This window comes from Lynx canadensis, chromosome A3 (genome assembly GCF_007474595.2).
Source record: "Lynx canadensis isolate LIC74 chromosome A3, mLynCan4.pri.v2, whole genome shotgun sequence".
NCBI lineage: Eukaryota > Metazoa > Chordata > Mammalia > Carnivora > Felidae > Lynx > Lynx canadensis.
In genome coordinates, this window is record NC_044305.1 from 348,108 (window position 1) to 370,648 (window position 22,541).

The 22,541-nt window shown below is 54.8% G+C and overlaps 2 protein-coding genes across 8 annotated transcripts in view; both read right to left on the reverse strand.

Moving 5' to 3' along the window:
• DNAJC5 (DnaJ heat shock protein family (Hsp40) member C5) overlaps window positions 1-8,004 on the reverse strand; it is a 49,356-nt gene extending 41,352 nt beyond the window's left edge. Inside the window, exons 1-2 of one of the 2 annotated variants that reach the window (XM_030309150.1) lie at window positions 7,987-8,004; window positions 2,876-2,924 (exon numbers count right to left, since the gene is read on the reverse strand). The gene's annotated coding sequence lies outside the window, so the exon portion shown is untranslated. Of the gene's footprint in view, window positions 1-2,875; window positions 2,925-3,457; window positions 3,920-7,986 lie in introns of those variants that run through there. The other variant, XM_030309151.1, reaches the window with a different exon arrangement.
• On the reverse strand, window positions 757-20,280 carry TPD52L2 (TPD52 like 2). 6 transcript variants are annotated; one of them, XM_030309142.1, is made up of 9 exons: window positions 20,146-20,278; window positions 16,006-16,151; window positions 13,859-14,007; window positions 12,831-12,890; window positions 7,987-8,088; window positions 4,923-4,949; window positions 3,992-4,033; window positions 2,876-2,924; window positions 2,209-2,378 (listed from the first exon to the last, which is right to left on the reverse strand). In XM_030309142.1, exons 1-9 carry the CDS (start codon window positions 20,162-20,164, stop codon window positions 2,283-2,285), a joined length of 690 nt encoding a protein of 229 aa, XP_030165002.1. In that variant the 5' UTR covers window positions 20,165-20,278; the 3' UTR covers window positions 2,209-2,282. The 6 variants fall into 6 exon arrangements, with proteins under 6 accessions (XP_030165006.1, XP_030165002.1, XP_030165004.1 ...); XM_030309144.1 differs by lacking the exon at window positions 12,831-12,890 and having other exon boundaries at window positions 20,146-20,280; XM_030309143.1 differs by lacking the exon at window positions 3,992-4,033.
• Window positions 20,281-22,541: the final 2,261 nt, after the last annotated feature.

Below are 22,541 nucleotides of genomic sequence, written 5' to 3' on the forward strand. Positions count from 1 at the left end.
GAGCCTGTTTGGACTTCTGAATCTTGCAGATTGCCTTAAAACGATGAACTCCCAACAAAGGAGCCCTCAAACTGCCCTGGGTCGCCTCACCAGTGTCCCTGCACACACCCGGAGGCCTCCGGCCCCGCCTCCCCCGTGCCACCGTCTCAGTTCACGGGAGCTCCCTTCGCAGTTGATTTGCTCCAGGCCATCGTTTACCTCTGTCTGTCCACATAGTCCCACGCATAGAGGGGGTTGGAAGGATGCCACGGGTTCTCTTACAGCAGCCACAGCCACCTCAGTGAACTTCCTCCACCTGAGGAGACTCAGGAAGAGCCCTGCACCTGACCAAGGGATACACGTGGCTTCCCTGCGCCCCAACAGCTCAGGGGTCACTACAAGTAGATGCGTGCAGGACTCCGGCGGCTCGCACACCAGACCCAGGCCCTTCGGTGGAGCAAACTGTCTTCAGTGCCTGGTTTGCAGGACTCTTGCTTGCTCAGCCTGACCCAACCTGTAACCTGGCTGGGTCCTCCTCACCCTCCACACGTCCCTCCTCAGACGCCCCACAGGCTTGTCACCACGGCACCCTCTCACAGTGCGTCCTGTTTTAATTCACAGGACTGAGGATTTGGGGGTCTGCGTTTGAGCTGAACCTGCTTCCTGCTGCCCCTCCCCAGGGTGTGGGCCCAGGACAACAGGGACCTCCTCTGTGGGTTTATCTGCCACTCTTTCCTCACCTTCACGGAGGAAGAAAGACAACCACACAAGTTGGCATAGGTTCTTCCCCAAAGGAATGCTTTATTGACAAATTACCCATTATTTCCTCGAGGAAAAGATAAATGTTCCTACGCTTGAATCCTGCCTTCTCACCACACCCCATCTGAGATTCTAACCCTGGAGAAAAAAACCCCAACGGTGTTCTTCCCATGGCACAGGCACGGACGACAGCCCCCCCGCCCCAGGGTGTCTGAAGTGAGCAGCACTCAGGGTACCAGGGAGCACAGCACGGTCTGCCAGGACACAGCCCGAGGGCACGGCTGCTCCCTGCAGCGAGCACACAGATGCACGCACAGGGGACGTCTCTGCCTGCTGAGAGCCAGCCAGTAAGGCACAGAGCTGCCCCTGCAGACACACCCCCCAAGTGGGGCCCCGAGAGACTGCTGGGGTGTGGCAGCTTCAAAACAGGAATGAGATCTGTGTAGCTCCTGAGAAAAGGCAACAGCAGAGCTCCAGGTGACCTCTGTGCAGCCCACCTGCTCCTCACTCAGCCCCCGTGTGGGGCAGACGGGTGGGTTGGAGCCGATGAATGCAGTAATGCATCCCGATGCATACAGATGGCCAGTAATGAATGCATCAGCCATTGGGGGAAGGGGGGGGAGGGGCGGGGGGCTTGCTTTTCTTTCTCCTGCCCCGCATCCTGCCCCAGGGAGGCCCAGGAGCCCTCTGGCCAGCAGCTGTCCCAGTCCTTGAGAGGAGAGAGAAGCAAGCTTCATATGCTGGATGGAGCCCATCAGTGAAATAAAACACACCAATGGGCCAGGCCACCCTCAAGCTAGATGCCAAAGTCTACACAGTGTCAAAACCCACTAAAGAACCCTTATTTTTACATATAAAAACATTATAAACAAACAAAGCATAAGGCGATGTAAGGCTTGTATTTCAGCTGGAGTCCAAAGAAATAATGTTTCCTAACTATGAGACTAAAGCTTCGCTTAGCTTTAATTTTTGAAAAATTCGCTGCATTTAAAAAATAAAGAATTTGCTTTCGTTAAAGCTAGATCATTAGTGTAACAATTAGGCAGTTGCTGATAACCAGTTTCTTTTCTGGAGGGTTTCAGAAAATGCACAGTTTTCTTGTTTAGCGTTTGAAATAAAAACTGAGGATCAGGTAGGACTCTCTGGATGAATCTTCCTTCTGTACATTCCTTCTGGAACTTAGGGAAGGAGAGGTTTTAGGAAATACCACTTATTTTACGCGTATCACTCTCCCGTCCCTTCCACGTTCTCATGAACCCACCAGATTCCCAAAGGGCCCACTGCCCTGTCCACCCCTGCAGCCCAGGACGGACGGCACAGTGGTCCTGCGTCTACCAACTTCAGTGTAAAGCATCTGCGTACAAAACTGTGTTCTCTCATGCGAGCGCAGCAGCCAGGTCCACGTGTGAACGGCACGACTGTCCTCAAAACCAGCTCTGCACGCTCGCCCACGGCCTGGCCGGCTGTCCCGCTGCAGAGGTGCGGTTGTGGTGATGACGGGTGGGCCTGCACGTGCTCCGAGGCTGGGCAAAGCTGCGACGGGCTTAGAAGGGCGTGTGGTCGGGCAGGGGCTTGTCATCACTCCCCGTCGGGGAGGGAAGGTGGTCACTGCCATTCTCTCTGCCACCTACAACCTTAGACTACGGGTGGGAAAAGACCAAGAGAGCAAGACCTGAGAACGAGCACGCAGAGCCGGGCAGATCCCAGGCCAGCTCAGGTCTCTACGGAGTCTACAGAACTTGAATTCTGATTAGCGTGAATCCTGATTAGCAATAAAAAGGAACAAATCGCTGACACAAGCAACAGGCCAGAGGTACCTCCAGGGATTTATGCAGCGTAAAAAGAGCCAATCTTCAAAGGCTCCATGCCGTATGGTTCCAATCATGGAAATGGAGAGATCACTAGTTCTGGGGGTAGGGCAGGAGGAAGGAGAACACGGGGAAGGATTACCGTGGGGATCACACTGTTCTCCGCCTTAGCTGTTATCAGTGTCATATCCTGGTTATGTCACTTCAAGATGTGATCACTGGGGGAAACCGTGTAAAAGGTACAACGGCCCTCTGCATTAGCTCTCGTAACTGCACGTGAATCCACCACCCCAGCAAGAGAATCAAACGAACAGTCTGAATACAGTTACCTTTATGGTCCCAACTCGGTCTTCAAAGGACTTAAAGGTCGCAGAATTCCTTTAAAGAGAGAGAGAGAGAGAGAGGAGATGTCGGTGTAGGGAGCAAACAATTGTGCTGCCTTCCTAAGTCTGAAGGGCCTCAGGGTTAGGATCAACCTGCAGAAAAGATCCCTGACGGCACCCTGAGACCTCACTGTAAACATGTGACAAGCTGAAAAGGAGAGGGGGCGTGCCCAGAAGACAGTCCAGGCAAGGTCATTCTGGAGGCTTCCAGGTCAGAACAGGTCAGCCACACCTGCCAACTCCAAGAACATTAGACCTGCATGCCGCCAGCAGGTGCAACCCCGGGTGAAGTGCAGACCTCTCGACTGAGCAGTGGACGAGATGTGGAGCACATTTCTGCTGCACCCTACATCCACACATGCTGAAGTTATGGAAGGTCCCAGGTACTCCTGACACCAATCTCTCACGGAAGTAAAGGAAAACGAAGGACAATTCGGAACAAGTGAGTGAGGAGGAGGCAGAGGAGGAGAGAGCAGGCCAGCCCCAGCCCCACCCAGCACCCTCTTATACAACCAGTTCCCTCCCTACCCTCAGGCTTCTAGAAGCAGCCCATCAAGGACCCCCAGATGTGCGATGGGGTGTGGCAGCTACAGAACAGGGACAGGGCCTCTGCTGCAGCACCGCAGGGCAGGAAACATGAGTGGGAGGCTTCCAGGAACAGGCCACAGCTCTGGGTGTTCTAAGGAGACCAGGACTCCCCTCCAGGTGCAGATAAAAGTTTCCCGTGACAGGCTTGGAGGTGCCTGAAGTCTTGTGGGTGCCAGGTATGTGTATGAACCTCTCTGCCCCTCCCTGGCCCAATACCCTGGGCAGCCCTGGAAAGTTCCAGATGGAGCCCTATTTGATACACTGGTCTCCTCTTAGCCTCCCCCCCCACTAGCTCTTCAGCCTAGAAGGGATCTTTCCAACCCCTGGCCAACAGGAGCCTGCCAGGGAGAAGATGGCCCTTGGCTCAGGGATATGGGGAATGTGAGGCCGACTGGCTGGAGCCACCCCCTCCCCCCGGCTCCCCCATCCTCCCCCCCCCCCCACCGGGAGCTTGGGAGCACGAGTGCACATTACCTCATGGCTGGCATACTTATCGAGTGGCGGATTGAAGAGTTGCTGCTTGGGAGCGTGTTAGAAGCAGAGAAGGAAGCAGGAGTTACCAAGGGGATGAGCCTGGCATTCAGCACACCCATCAGCTCACCCACACAGAGACCCGGCTTGGCAGGGTGCGTGAGCTCTGGTCACCACACACAGAAGGGCCCCTGGCCCCGGGAGGAAAGGACCCCGGGCTCCTCTCGCTGGCCTCCAAAGTTGCCCCAGAAATGGGACAGTGCTGAGAGAGAGCTTTAAAATAGGAAACTAAGAAGACCTCGGCCTGGGGCTTTAAAATACCTTTGGTACAAATAGCTGTCAGATGTCCTTACTCGACTTCACAGCAAATGACTTTTCGGCAAAAGAGAAACAACCAGGTCAAGTAAGTAGAAATATTTAAAGTCACATGTTGTTCTAGATTTGGTTCCAGGCCTCCGAGCTGGAAGCGTGTGTGATGGGGCAGCACTAGTATCGGGCCGGACATATGTGCCTGGGTCAGCGTGGGGTGAGGACCACCCAGGAGGATGCCCCACAGGTGCCCTGCCGTTCCTGGCCCTCGAGTGGTAAACGAATCCACTCGCAGGGCAGGAGAGAACAGGAGCCGGTGTCGAGGATGAAGAGGCACAGAACCCGAGAATGGAGAGTCAGCACGCCCCCCTCCCCGCCCCCCCCCCCCCCAACGTGAACACGTCTCTTCTCAGGAAGGACGCTGTCAGGCGGGGCTGGGGGCTGGCGATAAGCCACGCGGTCACAGCCCCAGGAGCCGTGAGCTCCCCAGCAGGCTGCAATGCCTGGCAGGCCTGGCTGTGCCAGCTGGGGCCGAGGTGCACAGCCTCCCACAGGCCAGCCAGAGACCACCCTGCCCGGAATCAAGGGAAGAGCCTTCCACAGGCACGCCCCGCATCAGCCTTACCTAAACGAGTGGGAGAACGGACGGGCCCTGAAAGGCAGCAGCAGGAGGAGAAGAAAGGCAGTGTTAGGAAAGGGAGGCTAGTGCCCGCCCCAGCCCCTCACTCAAGCTCCAGAAGGCCACGCAGGGACCCCCGTGACCACCCCGGTCCCTGTTCTCCTCAAGCCCCAATTCTGTGAGAGGCTGCCGCTCCCTCACGCACGCGACTGGCCCCTCTGCGATCCCACCTGGGTCACATACGAGGCACCTGCATGTCCACGACCCTGTCTGGAATTAGAGGGATGAAGCCCCAAGGACAGGAGCAGCGCAAAGGGGTGGGGTGTGCGGAGGCGGGCTGTACGACCCTCAGGGCTTCAGCTGAATGAGGGTGCGCACACGCATGCTACGACAGGACTGGCCGGGACACCCACGGGGCTGAGCGCCCTGCACTCCAGCTCCACACTCCAGCTGGCAGATTCCAACCTAGAAACACGCGTGTCTGGGGGCAATACGGCCAGGTCCTCCACTACCCAGCCAGGCCTGCTCACGCTCTGGAGGCTACCCCCAACATGAAAGTAAGTCATTTTAGAAGCATTCATAAGATCATATGAGGCTCAATTATGTGGTCTCTTGGGTGGGCAGCAGGCCCTGCCATCTCTTGGTGGGAGAAGGCAGGTGCCTCGTCAAGGCTCACCAAGCTAGACAGAGACCCCTGCTTTAACCTAGGCTTTGACCCAAATCCGATTTCCTCTCCCAGTCTGCCACCTCCTACCCCAGGGCATGCAAACAGCCTCCCAGGCCGGGCTGCTCTCGGATAGGCCTCTGCAGCACCGTGATGTAGGGCAAACATCTCAGCACACAGAAACCTCCCTGGACCTCATCTGCATTCTCAAGAAGTGGTGAATTCTCAACCTCAGCTCAACCTGAGACTATGGGGTGAGGCAACGGTGGACACATCACTGACCCCAAGACGTCAGAGTTCCCCACACCCCTGGAAACACAGCAGAGCAAAACTGAAGAGCCCCATGGTGAGGCACACCGGCAAATAGGCCAGTCCGTCTGAGCACCTTGACTATGTGGGACCTGGTTCTTGTCCCTGGAAGCATGGGTGCAAACGTGACACACGGCAGTGAGGCCGGGCACGTGACCTGAGGCTCCTCGCCATGGTCAGCAGCACACCCCAGTTCCCGGAGCAGAGAGCGGGACTGAAGCAGAGACGGAGAAGTGAGGTGCACCGTCCAAAGGGCCCGCGGGAGCTCCGGACAGTGCCAACGCCCTGCACACGCCCAAGAGGGAGGGAGAAGGCTTGATGTGAGTGAATCATGCCAGAAGTGACAGGGACGTTCCTAGTGAGAACGTAATTTAGGCACAGCACACATTTACTGCTTCCTTCAAATGCTCTGTTATCAGACCAGCATTTCGAGGAAAGGACCACAACCCCACACACAGCTCACCCCAGCAGCGCTGGGATGGCCCCCCCCACGCCCTCCACGGCAACCCCTGGGAGCAAGGCCAGGCCACCAGTGGCGTGTGATCAGTCTGTCACCAGGCTTACCACAGCACGGCTCAGGTGGCCAAAGCAGGTGTCCCACAGTGCAGCGGCGATGGCGTCCCATCTAATTTCAAATGAGATTCGTTACAGGAACACACCCACAAAGTCAAGCATTAGCAGATGACTGTGTGGCCGGGAGGGACCGCTGCAGACCCCCCTTTTGTCACTCAGAGCCACATCTGCAGGCTCCAATCACAGCCACTGTGGACAAGGCCTACGTTTACAGGGTGACCCAAAAGGACCCCCCAGCCATAGCTGCTCAGGAGCATGACCAGATCTCCAGTTGTGAGGCCGTGCACTCCTTAGGACAGAGGAAATACACAGACTGTGTACTGATTGTTCAGCCTCCCTGAAAATTTGCAATTTTTCTAAATAGAAAGCGGAGGGGACTAACTACATCCAGCAAACAAAAGGTGAGCACGGCCCTGGGCACGAGCCACGCGGTATGAGTGTCTGTGTTTTCACCTCTGGCTACATGGTCAGGCCAGAGCCCCCACCTTGAGGCCTCACAAGGCAACTGCCAGGCAGGTCTGTGAGGCAAGAAGATGCCTCACCTACGCAGGCAGGGAGGCAGGCCACCCGAGGATAAGAGGAAAGGGGCCAGAGCGGGATGGGCTCCCAATGCTGTACTCCAAACGCCAAGCCCACGGGCACTACCACTGCGTGATTCTCAAGTCTGAGGAGAGAGGAGCCTCAGCATGGGGTGGGGGCTACAGGGAGGCATTCCCTGAAATCGCTAAGTGAAGGGACCGGTCCTGAGCGTGGGTCAGGGGCCAGGGCAGGGCTGGGCAGTGACACCTGGGGAGGAGGGGCGTCCAGGAAGGACACCACACTGCCGCTCAAAAGCGCACACTTGATCTTAGCAGCCCCGAGAGGGACGCCTCGCCAAGGGCAGGGCTAGGAGGTAGCCAAGCCAGGATTCACACCACAGCCTCTGGCTCCAAGGACCAGTCTCCTTGGCTCAGTGCCGTGCAGCAGAGGGGGCCTGGCGGATGCAGCCATGCGTGCTCCACCAGATGTCCAAGCTGCCCCCACACTCCCTGGCCCCAGGCCCTGCGTGAAGCACTTCTGATGGCCATGAAGGTCTCATCAACTCTGGGAGAACATTCAGTTGGGGCCCCTGGCGTGCAGCCACACACACTCTGAGATCTGGGCCGGGCAAACCCTGCGAGGAAACAACACCCTGGTCCCGGCTGGCTTGCCCAGAGCGACACCCCACCCTGACACCGACCTGCAGGCAGAGTCCTCTTTCATCCATGGAACTTCAACGGCAAGCACCCACCTTTACGGATCCCAAGCACTAAGTTACCCAAAGGAAACAACAACCCCTGCCGAAGAAGCACAGCAGTGGCGAAGAGGCAGTCCACAAACAAGGGACCGTGAATCGACTGCCCCAGGGCCGGTGTGCCCACACCTACAGCTGCCAAAGGGCCCCAGAGGGTCGCGTACCTGAGCCCCAGGCCCCCTCAGGGCCTCTAGTGGATCTAAAACCCCCAAACCCTCACCCGACTGGCCTACCCAACTAGGGTGTCTCACCTCATATCTCCGAGCTTTCTGCTGATGGCAGAGCCCACAGTGGACAGGGCAGCGGACGTCTTCTGTCCCGCCTGAGAGAAAGTTTCCTGAGTCTTCTTGTAGCTGTAAAGAAAACACCAGCTGAACCAGCGCAATAGGAGAAGCAGCCACCACCCATGAGTCAAGGACACCACGTGCCCAGAGAGAACCCCAGGGGACAGAGGGTTAGTGAGCACGTGTCTGGCCGCCAGGAAGGGGACTGACAGCAGGGACAAAAGCAGCACGGCCAGATCGCAACCTCTGAGCTCTGCAGTAACTGTTTTCTGACCTTATTCCATCTCGTCTAACGCTCAGGTAACCCACCTCCCCTGACTTCTTGCCACAGCGCTAACTGCCCGGCAAGTGGGGCGTCCGCCTGCTGCAAAGCAGACAGACCCACAGAGGCCCTGGGTCTGAGACAGAAGCCAGAAAGGTCCCCTTGTTCTGTTACTGTATTCAGGGAGCTTCTCATGTGAGAGCTCCACCACGCCCATTGGGGGCGGGGGTGCCCTGGACAGTGTGGATGTGCGGCCTGTGGTGGGCTGGCCGCTCAGACTCTCGGGAGCCCTCCGGCCCTCAACCCCCCTGTGCGGTCTCACCAATCCTTTCAGAACTGAGGAACCTTCATCTCATGCCATCAATGCCATCGTCCCTAGTGCGAGGGGTGGCCCTGGATCACAGCAAAGACCACCCTTTCTAGGCCTTCCTGCCCCAACCATCCACAAAGGGGGGTACATCACACAAGACATGGGTCCATGACCTCAACATCTGTGAGATGGGCACAGGCAGGATGCCTTGGCTACAGGGACAGCGAGGACATCCTTGGGCTCGCCTTGAGAGTTAATACTTGGAGCTGCCAGACCTTGTCCAGATGCCACCATAAACAAAAGATACCGCAGCCTGAACCCAAGGGCTCATTTCTGGCCAAGCTGACATGTTGCCCTAAGGAAACAGCTTGAGACGGCAAGGCTCTCGAGATGCCAGCCTTCTCTCTGAAATTACTTTCTGACGCCTTGTTCATGTCACCAGGTCACAGACAGCACCAGCATTGGGTCTTCGGAGTCCTTCCCTCCCGTCCACTCCCCCAGTGCCATCCGGAGGCTCCACTGTGATCACGTGCTGCCCTCCTCCCTCACTTTCCCTCCTGAGCACTCCAGGCTGCCCTTGAGTCCCTGTGCCACCCCATCAAGTCCCTGTGCCACTCCATCAGCAGGGAGGCCCAGCCGTTCCCATAGCGCTGCAGGGCCTCAGGCTTCTTTGGTGCCCGGCAGGGTCCAGAACTTAAAATACGTGCTTTCCAGAAAGTGAGTTTAAAAACACATCGTAGGGGCGCCTGGGTGGTGCAGTCGGTGAAGCGTCCGACTTCAGCCAGGTCACGATCTCGTGGTCCGTGGGTTCGACCCCGCGTCAGGCTTTGGGCTGATGGCTCAGAGCCTGGAGCCTGTTTCCGATTCTGTGTCTCCCTCTCTCTCTCTGCCCCTCCCCCGTTCATGCTCTGTCTCTCTCTGTCCCAAAAATAAATAAACGTTGAAAAAAAAAAAAAAAACCACATCGTAGTCACTAGGACAGTGAGTTTATCTTAGCTGCTGGGAAGGTCAGTAAATCCTGGAACACGTTAACAGAGAGAAAATAATCTAAAATCTTTACTGTAAGACTTGCCTCGGGATTTCCTCAGGTCCATAACGAAAAAACTCTAATTCTAAATCCAACCTTTAGACAAACCCGACCACCAGAAACCCCTTCCCCTGTGATAGCCAGAAACTGTCACAGAATGGAACAGGAATGGAAATGAAACCCAACCGCCTGTGCAGCTGCAGCCCAGAGAGCTGCGTGTCTGGGATCTAGACGGGACCCCCTGGCACAGGGGCAAGGCCGGCTCTAGAGGGGCGGACCACAGCTGGGTCTCACTAAAAACCAAAGTCCACATGCTCCTTTTGGGAGGGTTTCCACAGACTCAGCTGTCATCCTCTGAGGGACCTTCCATCCCGACAGAGCCTTTGCCAGGACCTGGCACATACACACAGTCGCCTCGGGGTCGGCAAAGCCGGCAGGAAAGGGACAGAGAAACCTGCTGCGTGTCCCCCACTGCACGGCCTGCTGAAGGAAAGGCTCTGGGACCTTCTCTGGGGCCCCTAACTTGCAGTATCTGTTAGGGACCCCACCCTCACCCCACCTGGTGAACTACTTTCATTTCAAAGGGAGTTAAAACAGATTACCTGCGAGCAACAGACTTGGAGCGTGCTCGTTATTTATAAAACACTAACTACAAGGTTAACTGGGAACATGCAGGATATTTGGTTTCAGACACAGGGTCAGAAAATGTCTTCAAGCTGCTTCTCACGAAATAGCAAACGTTTAAGGTCATGTTAATGTTCTGTTCGCTGAAGTGAAACGGTCTGAAGCAGAGGATTTAAGGCAAAGTCCTTACAGAATTTCTGCCTGCACCCACAGGGCCAGGTGTGGGGAACTGCACTTGGAGAGACCACAAGCCCGTGCCGGGGATCCTTGGTGATGAGGAGGAGTGCCCTTGGGGTCACTTAGTACGGAGTGGCCGCTGAATGACTGGCAGGAGAGACGCTGGCTCGTGGGCCATTCCGAAGGGGAGCACCCCCACGGGAGACGGACCGGAGGCAATCTCCCCCACTCCACCACCCTCAGCACTTCAAGTGTGTGGAAATGAGGTGCCACAGGGACCCCTTCTGAAACGGGAGCCTCCAAACCAGGGCACATGCAGTGGAGGGGCCGAGGGGCTGTCATCAGCCCCAGTGGAGAGGCCACGCTCAGGCCGTGAGGGGACTGGGGGCCGAGCCAGAGTCTGCACGCAGGTAACCTCAGGCCCAGACGTGAGGAAGGGTGCTAGGCTGTGCCACCCTGCCTAGCACCCCTTCGGGAATCACCCCCAGCTCTTGGGAAGACAAAGGTGTAGGAACATCGCCAACGCCAGCCGCCAATGCCAGCCTCCCCCGCCATCAGCAAACTCTGCAGTCAGCGTGGGGCATTCTCCCGCACCCTCCCTTGGTGGCTGCTCCCACCCCAACCCTGGGTGGGCACGTGATCCCAGTCCAGCCAGCCAGGGGCGTTTACAGCTCCCTGACCACGGGGGGAGCCCGGGGGGAGCCCGGGGAGACCCGCGGCGGGCCGTCCTGCCGTTGGGCTGCAATGCCACAAAGATTCAAACCTGCCCCGCTGGGCACCCTCTGCACCGTCCAGGAGAAGCCAGCCTGGCGACACAGCCAGCGTAAGGAGAGCCCTGGTCAGGTGAGCCCGGAGCAGGCCTCCCCTCCTTTCAGGCTCACACTCACTCTGCCGTGCTTTCTGTCCCGTACGAGGAAAGGACTCCATATACCAACTGGCAACTACGCCCGGTGCCACCTCGGCACGCCTGCAGCTACGCTCTACCAAGGGGAAGAGCCCAACCAGGCGGTCGTTCCACGACGCAAAACACAGCTGCCGCCACGGCCAGCCGTCTGAATCAGAAGCAGCGGCTGAGACAAGAAAGGATGAGTGGCGTCAAAGCTGCGCGTGCCCAGCACAGCCCACGAGCAGCAGCACGACGGGCACAGACGCGGGCGCTTCCCAGCCGTCCCGAGTTCTCTGTCATCCTCCGGCACGCTGCTGGCTGCAAGTGATGCCCGGGAGTGGCCACCGCCTGGCAAAGCGCTTGAAAGGGCATCCCCCCGGCCACTTCCACGCCCAGAGCCACACGTCTCTTCCAGAGGGATCAGAATTGCAATTATTTGAGACGGCACTCAGGTCTCCTAAAGCTCTTTTCAGGTAAGTCCACACTGTGAGCCTGCCAGGCGTCCCAAACCACACAACATCTGCAACTTGGTGACGGACCGTCCGATGCGGCCCCGGGGACACAACACACCGGGACTCCCAGAGCACGTGCGGCAACGACACAGACAGCGTGAACCGCCACAGCCCGCCAGTGCCCGCCGCCCCTTGTGATGTCAGGCTGCAGAGACCACACGTGGAGCCAGCAGACCTGGGGTCCCGGGGACCTTGAAGACAAGCTCAATAACGACCAGTTCCTTTCAGTCAGACACAGAAGGACTACCCAAGTTCTCTGGTATCCATGACAGCACTTCCTCCTAAGTAAGAAATGGAAAAAATCCCAGAAAGTGACTATTTTAAAACATTACCCCACCCTGTTCAGAGGAATTCTAATTAGATTAGAGTGCAGATAAATGAAGTGCTATGACCTCCGATAAAACGTCAAGAGTCGTTCTGAACCGTGGCTTTGACAGACACAGAAAACTATCCATGTATGTTTCCTACCGTGCTCATGTTCCACATGGCTGACAGCTCGATGCCCCTCAGACCAAAGAGACTCCGTCGAGACCCCACCAGCAGGGTCCAGGCGGCCCCCACAGCCTAAGAACCACCCCAAGGACGAGGGAAGCTCTGCGAGCCCCTCAGCTGCAGCCACGTCTACAGGGAAGGAAGACCGAAACAAAGGCCCCAAATCACCGTCCGCACTGGTCGGTGCTTGGCCACTTTGCCCGCTCAGAAGGCTGAGGGGCGCCTACCAGACAGACGTGCTGCCCAAGGCCAGCCAGGCCTCTCACCTAAGGGACGCATCCGCGTCAGCCAGAGGGAGGGTTTCGGCGAGGCCTGGTGGCCAAGTGAATCTCCTTCAGTGACTACCCGTTTCACGGAAAGTAGAGTGTCATTTGCGTTTAAGAAAAATCATGTAACGGCAAAATAAGCAAAACACACCCAAACTAGGTTTGTGCCAGGTGCACGCAGCCTCCCGGTCCCTAAGAGAGTGTCAAGAGCAGGAGGAGGAGGAGGAGGGAGGTGCTGATGGCAAAGGCACTCACAGGTCTGACTGGGTCACTTTCTCATTCCACTCGCCAAGTTTCTCAGAGGTTTTCATATAGCTAAAAACAGAAAGTCTGCGGTGAATTATTTAGAACAATTATTTCAACTCAGGTTTCAAAGCACAGCTGAAATTCCAGGGAAGACAAGGACTGGAGAGCGGGAATATGACTCTCCAGCCTGCCTGAGACCAGGTCTACTGGTGCTCAGCACCTGCTGTGCAGGCCCGGGGAGGCCCAGGGGGGCCCGGGCGCTGACAGAACCGACCAGTCCTTCCCCTGCCACGCCCAGGGAGCGCCTGGTCATCCCATGTGAGACAGCCCTTCGGGAACAGTACTGCTGTGAGGAATGAGGAAGGCACAGCCGCATCCCCAGGATACTTCTCTGGCAGCCACCCTTTGGGATTCAAACCCCGCGATTCCCTAGGACAGAGAATTGGGCTTTCGTAGGTGATTTTTTTTTTTATAAAATGCGATCGATCTGTCTGCAGGGATGTGGCTTCTCAGTGGGAGACATTTACCCCCTCCCCCCACCCCACCAGCCCTGGAGGATACATTTCAGAGGAGCCATGTAGCTGTACTCCCCAAATTCAGAGGGCAAAGTCACACGTGAGTCAGAAGTCCTAGGGCTGTGACCACATCACGCTCATGAGAAGGACTCACATCCACCTCAGCAGACACTGAGCTCGGAGGACCACAGGGAAATCAGTCTCTTTAAGGACCTAATTAGTGTTCTCTCAGATTTGTACCCTGAGATCCACTCTCATCAATTTCTGCTTGGACAACTAGCTAGTGCATCCATCCACCTTTTAAAAGCATGTGTAGACTCTAAGCTCTTGGAAGACATGCCAGGGGCTAGGCCAAGGACTCAGGGCCTCTGGCTGGCTGCCTGCAGACAGGGATACTTGATCCCCCCGTTCTGTGAGGCACCTTGTCCCCAAGCACGTAACATCCTACTGGCGAGCCAGGGGCACCAGCCTGGCGAACGCCCTCCAGCCTCCAGGGCACCTCTGCCGCGGGCAGGTACCTACGCGGTAGAGACCTGCACATCACGCCAGCTCCTGGACAGGTTCTGTTTCAGGCCCTCCAAGGCGGAGAGGCCCAGCTTCCTTTTCAGCTCTCCACAGTGCCTCTCCTTGGCTGCCAGGACCTGGCGCAGAGTGACAATTTCCTCTTCCACCTGCAAAAGCACAGTTGACTTGATTGCAGGAAGTGACTAACATCCTTACACACACAAGAGGTTTCTCGGAATTACGTAAGGACTTTCCGCTTACAGCACATAACTTGTCTTAGGAACAGAGTCAACAACAAATATCTCTTTTTATCTGGAACCAGCACCCGGCTTCTTGAGAACTGTCTCTTTCCCTCAAGCCAAGTGGTTCTGGCGGGGCTACCAATCACTGTGCCCACCCATGGATGACCAAGCAAGGCCTGTCGGAGCTCTGCTCTGGGGCGGGGCACAGGTGTCAGAAGAGATGATCCCCTCTCCCTCCAGGCTCTGAGTCTGGGCTCAGAAGCTGGAATTGCTGGCAGCCACATGCACTGGGAAGGAAGAAATTCCACATGCACTGGGAAGGAAGCAGAGCTGACAGACAGATGGATGGCCAAGACTCAAGTGACAGAGCAACGGCCTTTATGACAACAAGTATGTTTCCAAGGTTAGCTCTAGGCCTCGGCAAAGGCAGTTACTCAAGCCAAAAGTAAATTTGAATTTGAATTCAATTTAAGTTTGAATTTAAGTTGAATTTAAGTTTGAATTAAATTTGAATTCAACTTAAGTTAGAAAGAATCCTGAAAATAAACACCTGAAACTGCTCAAGCCCTAAAATTAAAAAAAAAAAAAAAGATGCAACTTGAGAAGGAAGCACCCTCTGGAGCCTGACTACCCTAAAGGTTTTGGTTTTTAGCTCCTGCATCAATAGCTACTCTAAAAAAAAAAAGTCTTTCCCTTGGGGCGCCTGGTGGCTTAGTCGGTTAAGCGTCTGATTCTTGGTTTCGACTCAGGTCATGATCTCCCAGCTTTGGGAGTTTGAGCCCCATGTGGGGCTCTGCACTGAGCGTGGAGCCTGCTTGAGATTCTCTCTCCCTCTCTCTCTGCCCCTCCTCCACTCATGCTGTCTCTCTCTCTCTCTCTCTCTCTCTCTCTCAAAATAAACTTTAAACAAAAAAACAAATGAAAAAAATTTTAAAGTCTTTCTTTTAAAAAAGTGATTATTTGAAGTAAGGCAATAAAAAGTCGCTCAGAGCCCTTATGTCACTAGTCTTTCCAGCACAAAATAGTTGAAAAAGAAATAACTTAGAAACATAGGATCACCCAATCAAATTGTTACTAGTTACTCCAGCAATAAGGACCAATGACTAGAACATTCCACTCATGGTGTGATAATCAACATGGCTTGAGGCTGTGCAGTCCAGCTGTCTTGGGGATACGCACGTTGAAGGCTTTAAGTGACATGAGCTTCTGCCGCTCAACTCTGAAATGACTGAGTGTAGCCCATAAGCTTCACCGCACTGCCCGCTGCTGCTGTAACCTTCACTCAACTCAGACACTGCTACATGCTTTCCGCCAGGGTCTGAGGCCTGGCTGTGGGGCTGAGGATCATCTACACAACTAGCTCTTTTTAGACTCAGGATGCATCAACACAGGATGCCAGCCTCTGCCTGATCGGATGCTATGCTCAGATATCAGCAAGTTCATTCCCCAGATTTTGAACCTAAGTGAGTTGCTGTTAGACTCTGTATCACACAGAAAAAAGAAACACTCCCAGCAGTCAGTCTGAATAAAAATTATACTTGCAGGTTTGGATTAATTACCATTTCCTCTTAAAGGACTCTCACTTTAAAGATCACATGAAGCGCTTTTTACAAAAAGAAGAATCTTTAAAGGAAAAATGAAGATCCAGGGGCAGATAGTTTGTGGGGTCTGGAAATTGTCAAGTGTTAATCCCAAGAAAGAAACCCCCAGTAGATGGTGTGCTCAGAGCAGCTGTTCCCGTGTGGACACCCTCCTCACGGTACACAAAGCACCAGGCACACAAAAAGTGGCCGCAAAGAGCAATTTCTGTGGGACTCTGGGAATGACCTCCCAGGGCAATTTCTGCAGAGCACAGACAGCGTTATGGCCCCTCATCAGCCTGAACTCACAGTCACCCCCGGACAGATGGCGGAGACTTAGCACCTTTGCGAGCTCAGCCCTAAGCTCCTCCTCCTCAGCCTCCGTCAGACCCTCAACAGCAGGAGTCTGGGCGGCCACCGCGGTGTCGACAGGGACATCTGTCATGGAGTCGGACAGCAGACCTTTGTTAGGAGAATTCAGGTTGATATCTGCCAGAGACAAACAAAGTCAGAAATTGTCAACAAGAAGTTACAGGGAAGTAAATAGGGTAGAGGTCTCCACCAAGGGAGAAACCAAGGGTGAGGCCAGGTTACAGGGGAGTCGAGGGGGCCGTGGAGAGTACTCTGACAGGCTGTCGGGATGGTTTGGGCCATTAGGCCAAGGACATCTCAAGCCACCCAAGGTGCTGCTTCAGGGCACTGGAAAGGCTGGCACAAGGCAGCCAGACCTGAACTCTGCTTCCCTCAGGATAATACACTCTGCGGAGACAGGAAACCTTTGCTACAAACAAAGCAGCTCAGCCTAACAGATCTTCTAATTTTTTTTTTTTAATTTTTTTTTTTCAACGTTTATTTATTTTTGGGACAGAGAGAGACAGAGCATGAACGTGGGAGGGGCAGAGAGAGAGGGAGACACAGAATCGGAAACAGGCTCCAGGCTCTGAGCCATCAGCCCAGAGCCTGACGCGGGGCTCGAACTCACGGACCGCGAGATCGTGACCTGGCTGAAGTCGGACGCTTAACCGACTGCGCCACCCAGGCGCCCCCAGATCTTCTAATTTTTAAGGCAAAGAAACGATACGGCTGTAAGCACAAGCACCACTTTCAATCAGCCGATCTGCAGAGCACGTGCTCCCATCACACACACAAGATGCACGGGCTGGTCACACAGCCCCAGCAGGGAGTCGGCAAAACACAATTCCCCCGGAGTCTGTTCTCGACCCTCGTCCCGCAACAACATGCAGGGAGGCGCAGAGACACTGCTTCCACACCTCCGCTATACCCAGATCAGGTTCCAATTCCTGCAGGCACCATTTCCTCTTCGAGTTAAATGCATCTTCTTGCCTGCACTAACAGCGGACAAGATCCCACACAAATAAAGAAACATGGGTCTGCTTTAGTTCTTTCCAACTCCGAACACACGACCGTCCTTCAGTAGCATACAATCCGCACACGCCATGAAAACAGGCTTTGTGTGGTGTCCAGCACTTTAGAAGTAAAGGCATAGGGACACCTCACTGGCTCAGCCGGAGGAGCATGTGAGTCTTGAGCTCCAGGTCATGAGGTCAAGCTCCATGTTGGATGTAGAGATTACTAAAGTAAACATTAAAAAAAAAAAAAAAAAAAAAAAAGAGGGGCACCTGGGTGGCTCAGTTGGTGAAGCGTCTGACTTTGGCCCAGGTCAGGATCTCACGGTTCACGGGTTCGAGCCGTGTCGGGCTCTGTGCTGACAGCTCGGAGCCTGGAGCCTGCTTCCGATTCTGTGTGTGTCTCTCTCTCTGCTCCTCCCCTGCTCACAGTCTCTCTCTCTCTCTCTCTCTCTCAAAAATAAATAAAAACATTAAAAAAAATGTTTAAGGGGCACCTGGGTGGCTTAGTCAGTTAAGCATCCGACTTCAGCTAGGATCATGATCTCACAGTTTGTGAGTTCGAGCCCTGCATTGGGCTCTGTGCTGACAGCTCAGAGCCCGGAACCCGCTTCAGATTCTGTGTGTCCCTCTCTCTGCCCCTCCCCTGCTCAAGATCTCTCAAAAATAAAGAAAACATTCTAGAAAATTAATAAAAAATAATAAATTAAAAAAATAAATAAAAACAAATGCACAAAGGTTGGGAAAAAAACTGCCTGTAGTTACAGATATGTTTCTCTACTGTTGAAATCCTACAATCTGCTAAAAATAGACTGTGCTTAAAACCAAAGATGCTCTAGGGGCACCTGGGTGGCTCAGTTGGTTAAGTGTCCTACTCTTGATTTCGGCTCAGGTCATGATCCAAGGGTTGTGGAATCGAGCCCCGTGTCGGGCTCCACACTGTGCTAAGGGTGGAGCCTACTTAGGATTCTCTCTCTCCCTCTGCCCCTCGACCCCTTCTGTCTAAAATAACAAAAAACCCCTACAAAGATGCTCTATTCAGCTCATCCCCTTCACATGTCCCACACAGCTGGAGGTTAGCACTTCCTTGGCACTTGATACATGTTTACCAGATGACGCACAACCATTGTTTTTATCAACTGATTTGGGTTTTTTAAAATGTTTATTTATCTAATTGTGATCGGGGCGGGAGGCACAGAGAGGGAGAGAGAATCCCAAGCAGGCTCTGAGATATCTGCATAGAGCCCGACCCAGGGCTCAATCCCACAAACCGTGAGATCATGACCTGAACTGAAATCAAGAGCCGGAGGCTTAACCGAGTCACCCAGGTGCCCCATCAACTAATTCTGATTTTTAACTGAAATCAACCCACATAACTTTACTTCATGTGCTGTGTTGAATCTGCTCAAATTCGCTAAATGCCTTAAAATTTCCACAACCTTGCTCTTCTATTTTTTTAATTTTTATTTTAGAAAGAGGGTGAGTGTAAGTAAGGGAGAGGAGCAGAAAGAGGGAGGGAGGGAGAGAAAGAGAGGGAGAAAATCTTGAGCAGGCTCCACACAGTGCAGGGCTCAGTCCCATGACCCTTGGGATCATGACCAGAGCTGAAAACAAGAGTTGGACGCTCAACCGACTGACTTCAGCTCAGGTCATGATCTCACAGTTTGTCAGTTCAAGCCCCACATCGGGCTCTCTGTCAGCACTGAGCCTGTTCCAATCCTCTGTCCCTCTCTCTCTGCCCCTCCCCTCCTCTCTCTCTCTCTCAAAAATAAACATTTTATAATAAAGGAAGGTAGGTAGGTCTTTGGACTGTTTCTGCCTGTAAAGCTAAAGGTGGATCCTGCAATCACTCCCAGATAGAAACTGGGCATTCACCAAACATGCCAAAGCGCCGCACAATCGTTGTGTGATACCAACCTCACCATAGCCCTGTAGGTAGATGCCATTCACACGCTGGTTCAGAGGAGACCGAGGCAAGAAAGTGTCACCAAAAGACCTACAGAGTGTGGGGCTGGTGCTGTATGAGAAACTAGGGGGCTAGAGTCCCTCCTGGGTGAGTCCCAGATCTCTAGAACTGTATAAACTGCATGGTGATAATACAAGGAATAATCTCAAGGGGTTATTTTGAAAATGGAAAAAGGACGTCTGAGAAACAGGTTTGGTATGGTATTCGGCATACAGTAAGTGCTCAGTGTTTTCTGCCACTCTATGGTCAGAATCCAATGCTTGTGATGCTTACCTATATTAGACATACACGTCAAACAGCGAAAAACCTGAATTTAAAACTGGTGGCTTTTGATGTTCAACTATTTCGTAAGTAGACTGCAGAGATAGGAAAATCTACACAGTGTATCAGAATCTAGGAGTTCTGTTTAATTAATACGCTGATACAGGTCAAATGACAGGAAAAAAAAATCCTTAAATTACCCAGGGTAGTCATGTCAACATAGGAAGTTAGCATCTCTTCTGTACCAGAATGAAAGATGGACTCCAATCACCTTCTCAAGATTTTAATCTGGGCCCACTCCACACCCCCAGCGGCCATCTCAAACCGGTCAGGGGTGTCTGTTCTGGAAACTGGCCCAGTCTCGGTGTGCCCTGACTCACAGCACCCTTCCCCCTTGAGACAACCCCTAAGAAGCCTGGGCTCCGAGCAGCGTTGCCACCCAAGGGGCGCTGCACTGAGCTCGAAGATGGTTCCATCTCCCCTCCCCTCCCCGGGAGAAGCGCACAACACATCGGCCCTGGTGCAGGGCCGGATGGAGTGTCCTCGAGGGCCCTGCGTAGGGAAGGAGGGCGGTCGACTAGGCAAGCGCCGGGAGGGGGCATGACGACAGCTGCCCGGAGAGAGAAAACCCAAAACTCTGGGGACGAGGGGAGGGGTGCCGGGGAACCGGTCCTCGGAGCGGCCGCAGGGTAAGTTGGTGAGTGGTCCAAGCCGGGGGCGGCAGACGCACGCCCCGGCCATCGGGAGCTTCGAGGCCCGGCGCATGGGAGCTGAAAAGGAGTCACGGGGCGGATAGAGGCGGAGGGGATTGAGAGTCTGAGAAGCGCCGCCAGAGAGGGGAGGAGCGCGGGCTGCGCCCGAGGAGCGAAGGCGCCGGGCCCGCGGGTACCTTGGCCTGCGGAGTCCATGTTCAGGCGGCGGCCGGGCCGCGGCTGGGGTCGGGACCGGGGTCTCGGGCGCTGTAGGAGCCGAGCCGGCCGCACCAGGACTCGCTCGCCGCGCACACACCAGCCAGCGGAACCGCCTCAGCCACCGCGGCATTACGTAATCAGCGGCGCGACAACCCACTTCCGTTTTGACGCGTGCTCCGCCTTCATCCCACCCCCACTAACGGTGTCCAATGAGGACTTTGTTCGGCCCCGTCCCTATTACCTGCTCCAACCTGATTGGCGGAAGCTGCGGACGAAGCCGGAAAGGGAGGGCGGGTTCTTAGGGACTGCCTCCCGCGTCGGCTCCACCAGCGAGACACACAGGTAGAACGGTCCGAAGGAACTCGGGGAAGGTGGGAAGTGGGAGGACCGTCCAACATGGCGTTACGAAAAAGCGGGGTTTGGCGTTTTTGGAGGTCTCGAGAGTGTTTACCGCTGCTCAGGAGTGCCATGGCTCACGCACCGCACAGACCGTTTGAGGCCTGACTTCCTGATTTTGGAGTTAGCTTCTCCCTCCAGTTTTTAAGTCCTTCCTCTTTATGGGGATTTTTTTTTTTTTTTTTAATTGTGTGGGAGTTACGCAGAAAAAGGCGTGTCTGCGATTCGTCCTCTAGCCCTGCAGGCGCCGCTGCCCTCACTTGGCTGGAGGCATCTCGCTCCGCACGCACCTGCCCCGGGTCCCGTGCACGCACAGCTGAAAGGCGTGAACTGACCTGCGGGGAAACCTTCGCGCTTCTGTGCTGGGTGCTCCCTTCCCCTCCGGTGTTCTTTCACTTCATTTTCGCAGCAACCTGATGAGCCAGGTGGAACCTTCCCCACTTTACAGATGTGGAAACTGAGGTTAAAGTAATTTGGCCAAGATCGCTCAGCTAGTTGTAAAGCTTCCAGCAAATGCTGGAACAAGAGTTTGCCGGACTTTCTCAAAGGAGAGGTGTGAAACCACTAGCGGTTTCGCTAAAACAAGTCCCGAAATTTCCCTTCGTTGGCACCTAAATAGCCACTGGAAGCGAATTCTTAAATGCTATTGAAACCCTTCAGGATCTGACTTTTCCGGACTGCACTCTCCCTTTCCAGCCAACCCACTCTGCATGTACGGATCCCTCTGTGGAAGCCCCTTCCTCAATCTGGCTAACTCCTCTTCCTGTGTCAGCTCAAAGCACACCTCACCACAGGTGTCTTCCTCGTACCTAAGGTCACCTCTGGCTTGCACTGGCCTAGGTGCTTCATGGCCATGTCCTGCTCTGGGGCTGTCAATTATAGGTCTGCCCCACTTGCCTTCTTTCGGTTTTTCCAGAGTCTCCTGCACTGCCCGCTCTGACTAGCCCCAGTCCCCAGGTGCTGGGGAAGGCCAGTAGTCTCCCCCACCCCCCCGCCCCCTTCATGCAGTTCATGGCAGATGGTAAGGAAGCAACTGCATTGCAGAATGTGGCGAGCAGAAGGCTTGTCTCTCATTCTGTGTTACATCCTTGAACCCAGGAACGATGCCCAGCCCAGGCCTGGCTCAAATTTGCCTTGCCTAGCAAATGAATGGTCAGTGCAGGTGTGTCTATAGCCCACATGGACATGCCACTGTGAGTACCTGTTACTCTGAGTCTGTTGTCCTTTCCTGTCGAAGCCAGGAGTGTGGAGGTGGGGAGGGGACCCTAGAGGCCCAACATTACTAACTCCTGGTGAGGTCTGGCGGCTAAGACCTGCTTTCTAGTCTTCCAATGCCAATGGCCTCTCACAGCTGGGGGTGACTTGTACAAACCCTTCCTCACTGAAATTTCCCAGAGCCATTGTGTATCCTGATCCAGGATAAGGGTACCTCCGGGGGTCCCACAGCCTATGCTCCCATCATCCTTTTGAGGTGATCAAGGCACCCATCACACAGTGTTGCCATAAACTGGGTCAGGTTAATCTCTACATTCCCTTTAGAAGCTGGGAGCAGAATGGGACGTCCACAAGTGTTTGAGGGAGAAGCTGAAGGAGGGAAGGGGGGAATCACCCCGGTGAGGGAGAGCACCAGTTCCCTGTGTTCCATCTCACCCTCCCCCAGACACCAGGTCGGGATCCCCAAGGCAGGGCCAGCTTTACTGGTTTCCCGTGTGGGGAGGGGTGAGGACTACAGCCTCCAGGGCAACTGGAAGTCCTCCGGTTCCAGCGGACTGAAGTGAGTGGCCTCCACGTTCTTGAGGTGTCTACGTGCCAGGAACAGCGCGAGCTGCCGGCGCCGCCGCGGGCTCAGGTCCTGGCCCACGAGCCAGGGGAAGGCGAGCCCGTGAGGCCCCCAGTCCTTCTGCTCGTCCTCCTGCTCGTCCTCACGGCGCGCGCGGTAGGAGCGCAGCAGTGCTCGGCACCACTCATCATCCACGCG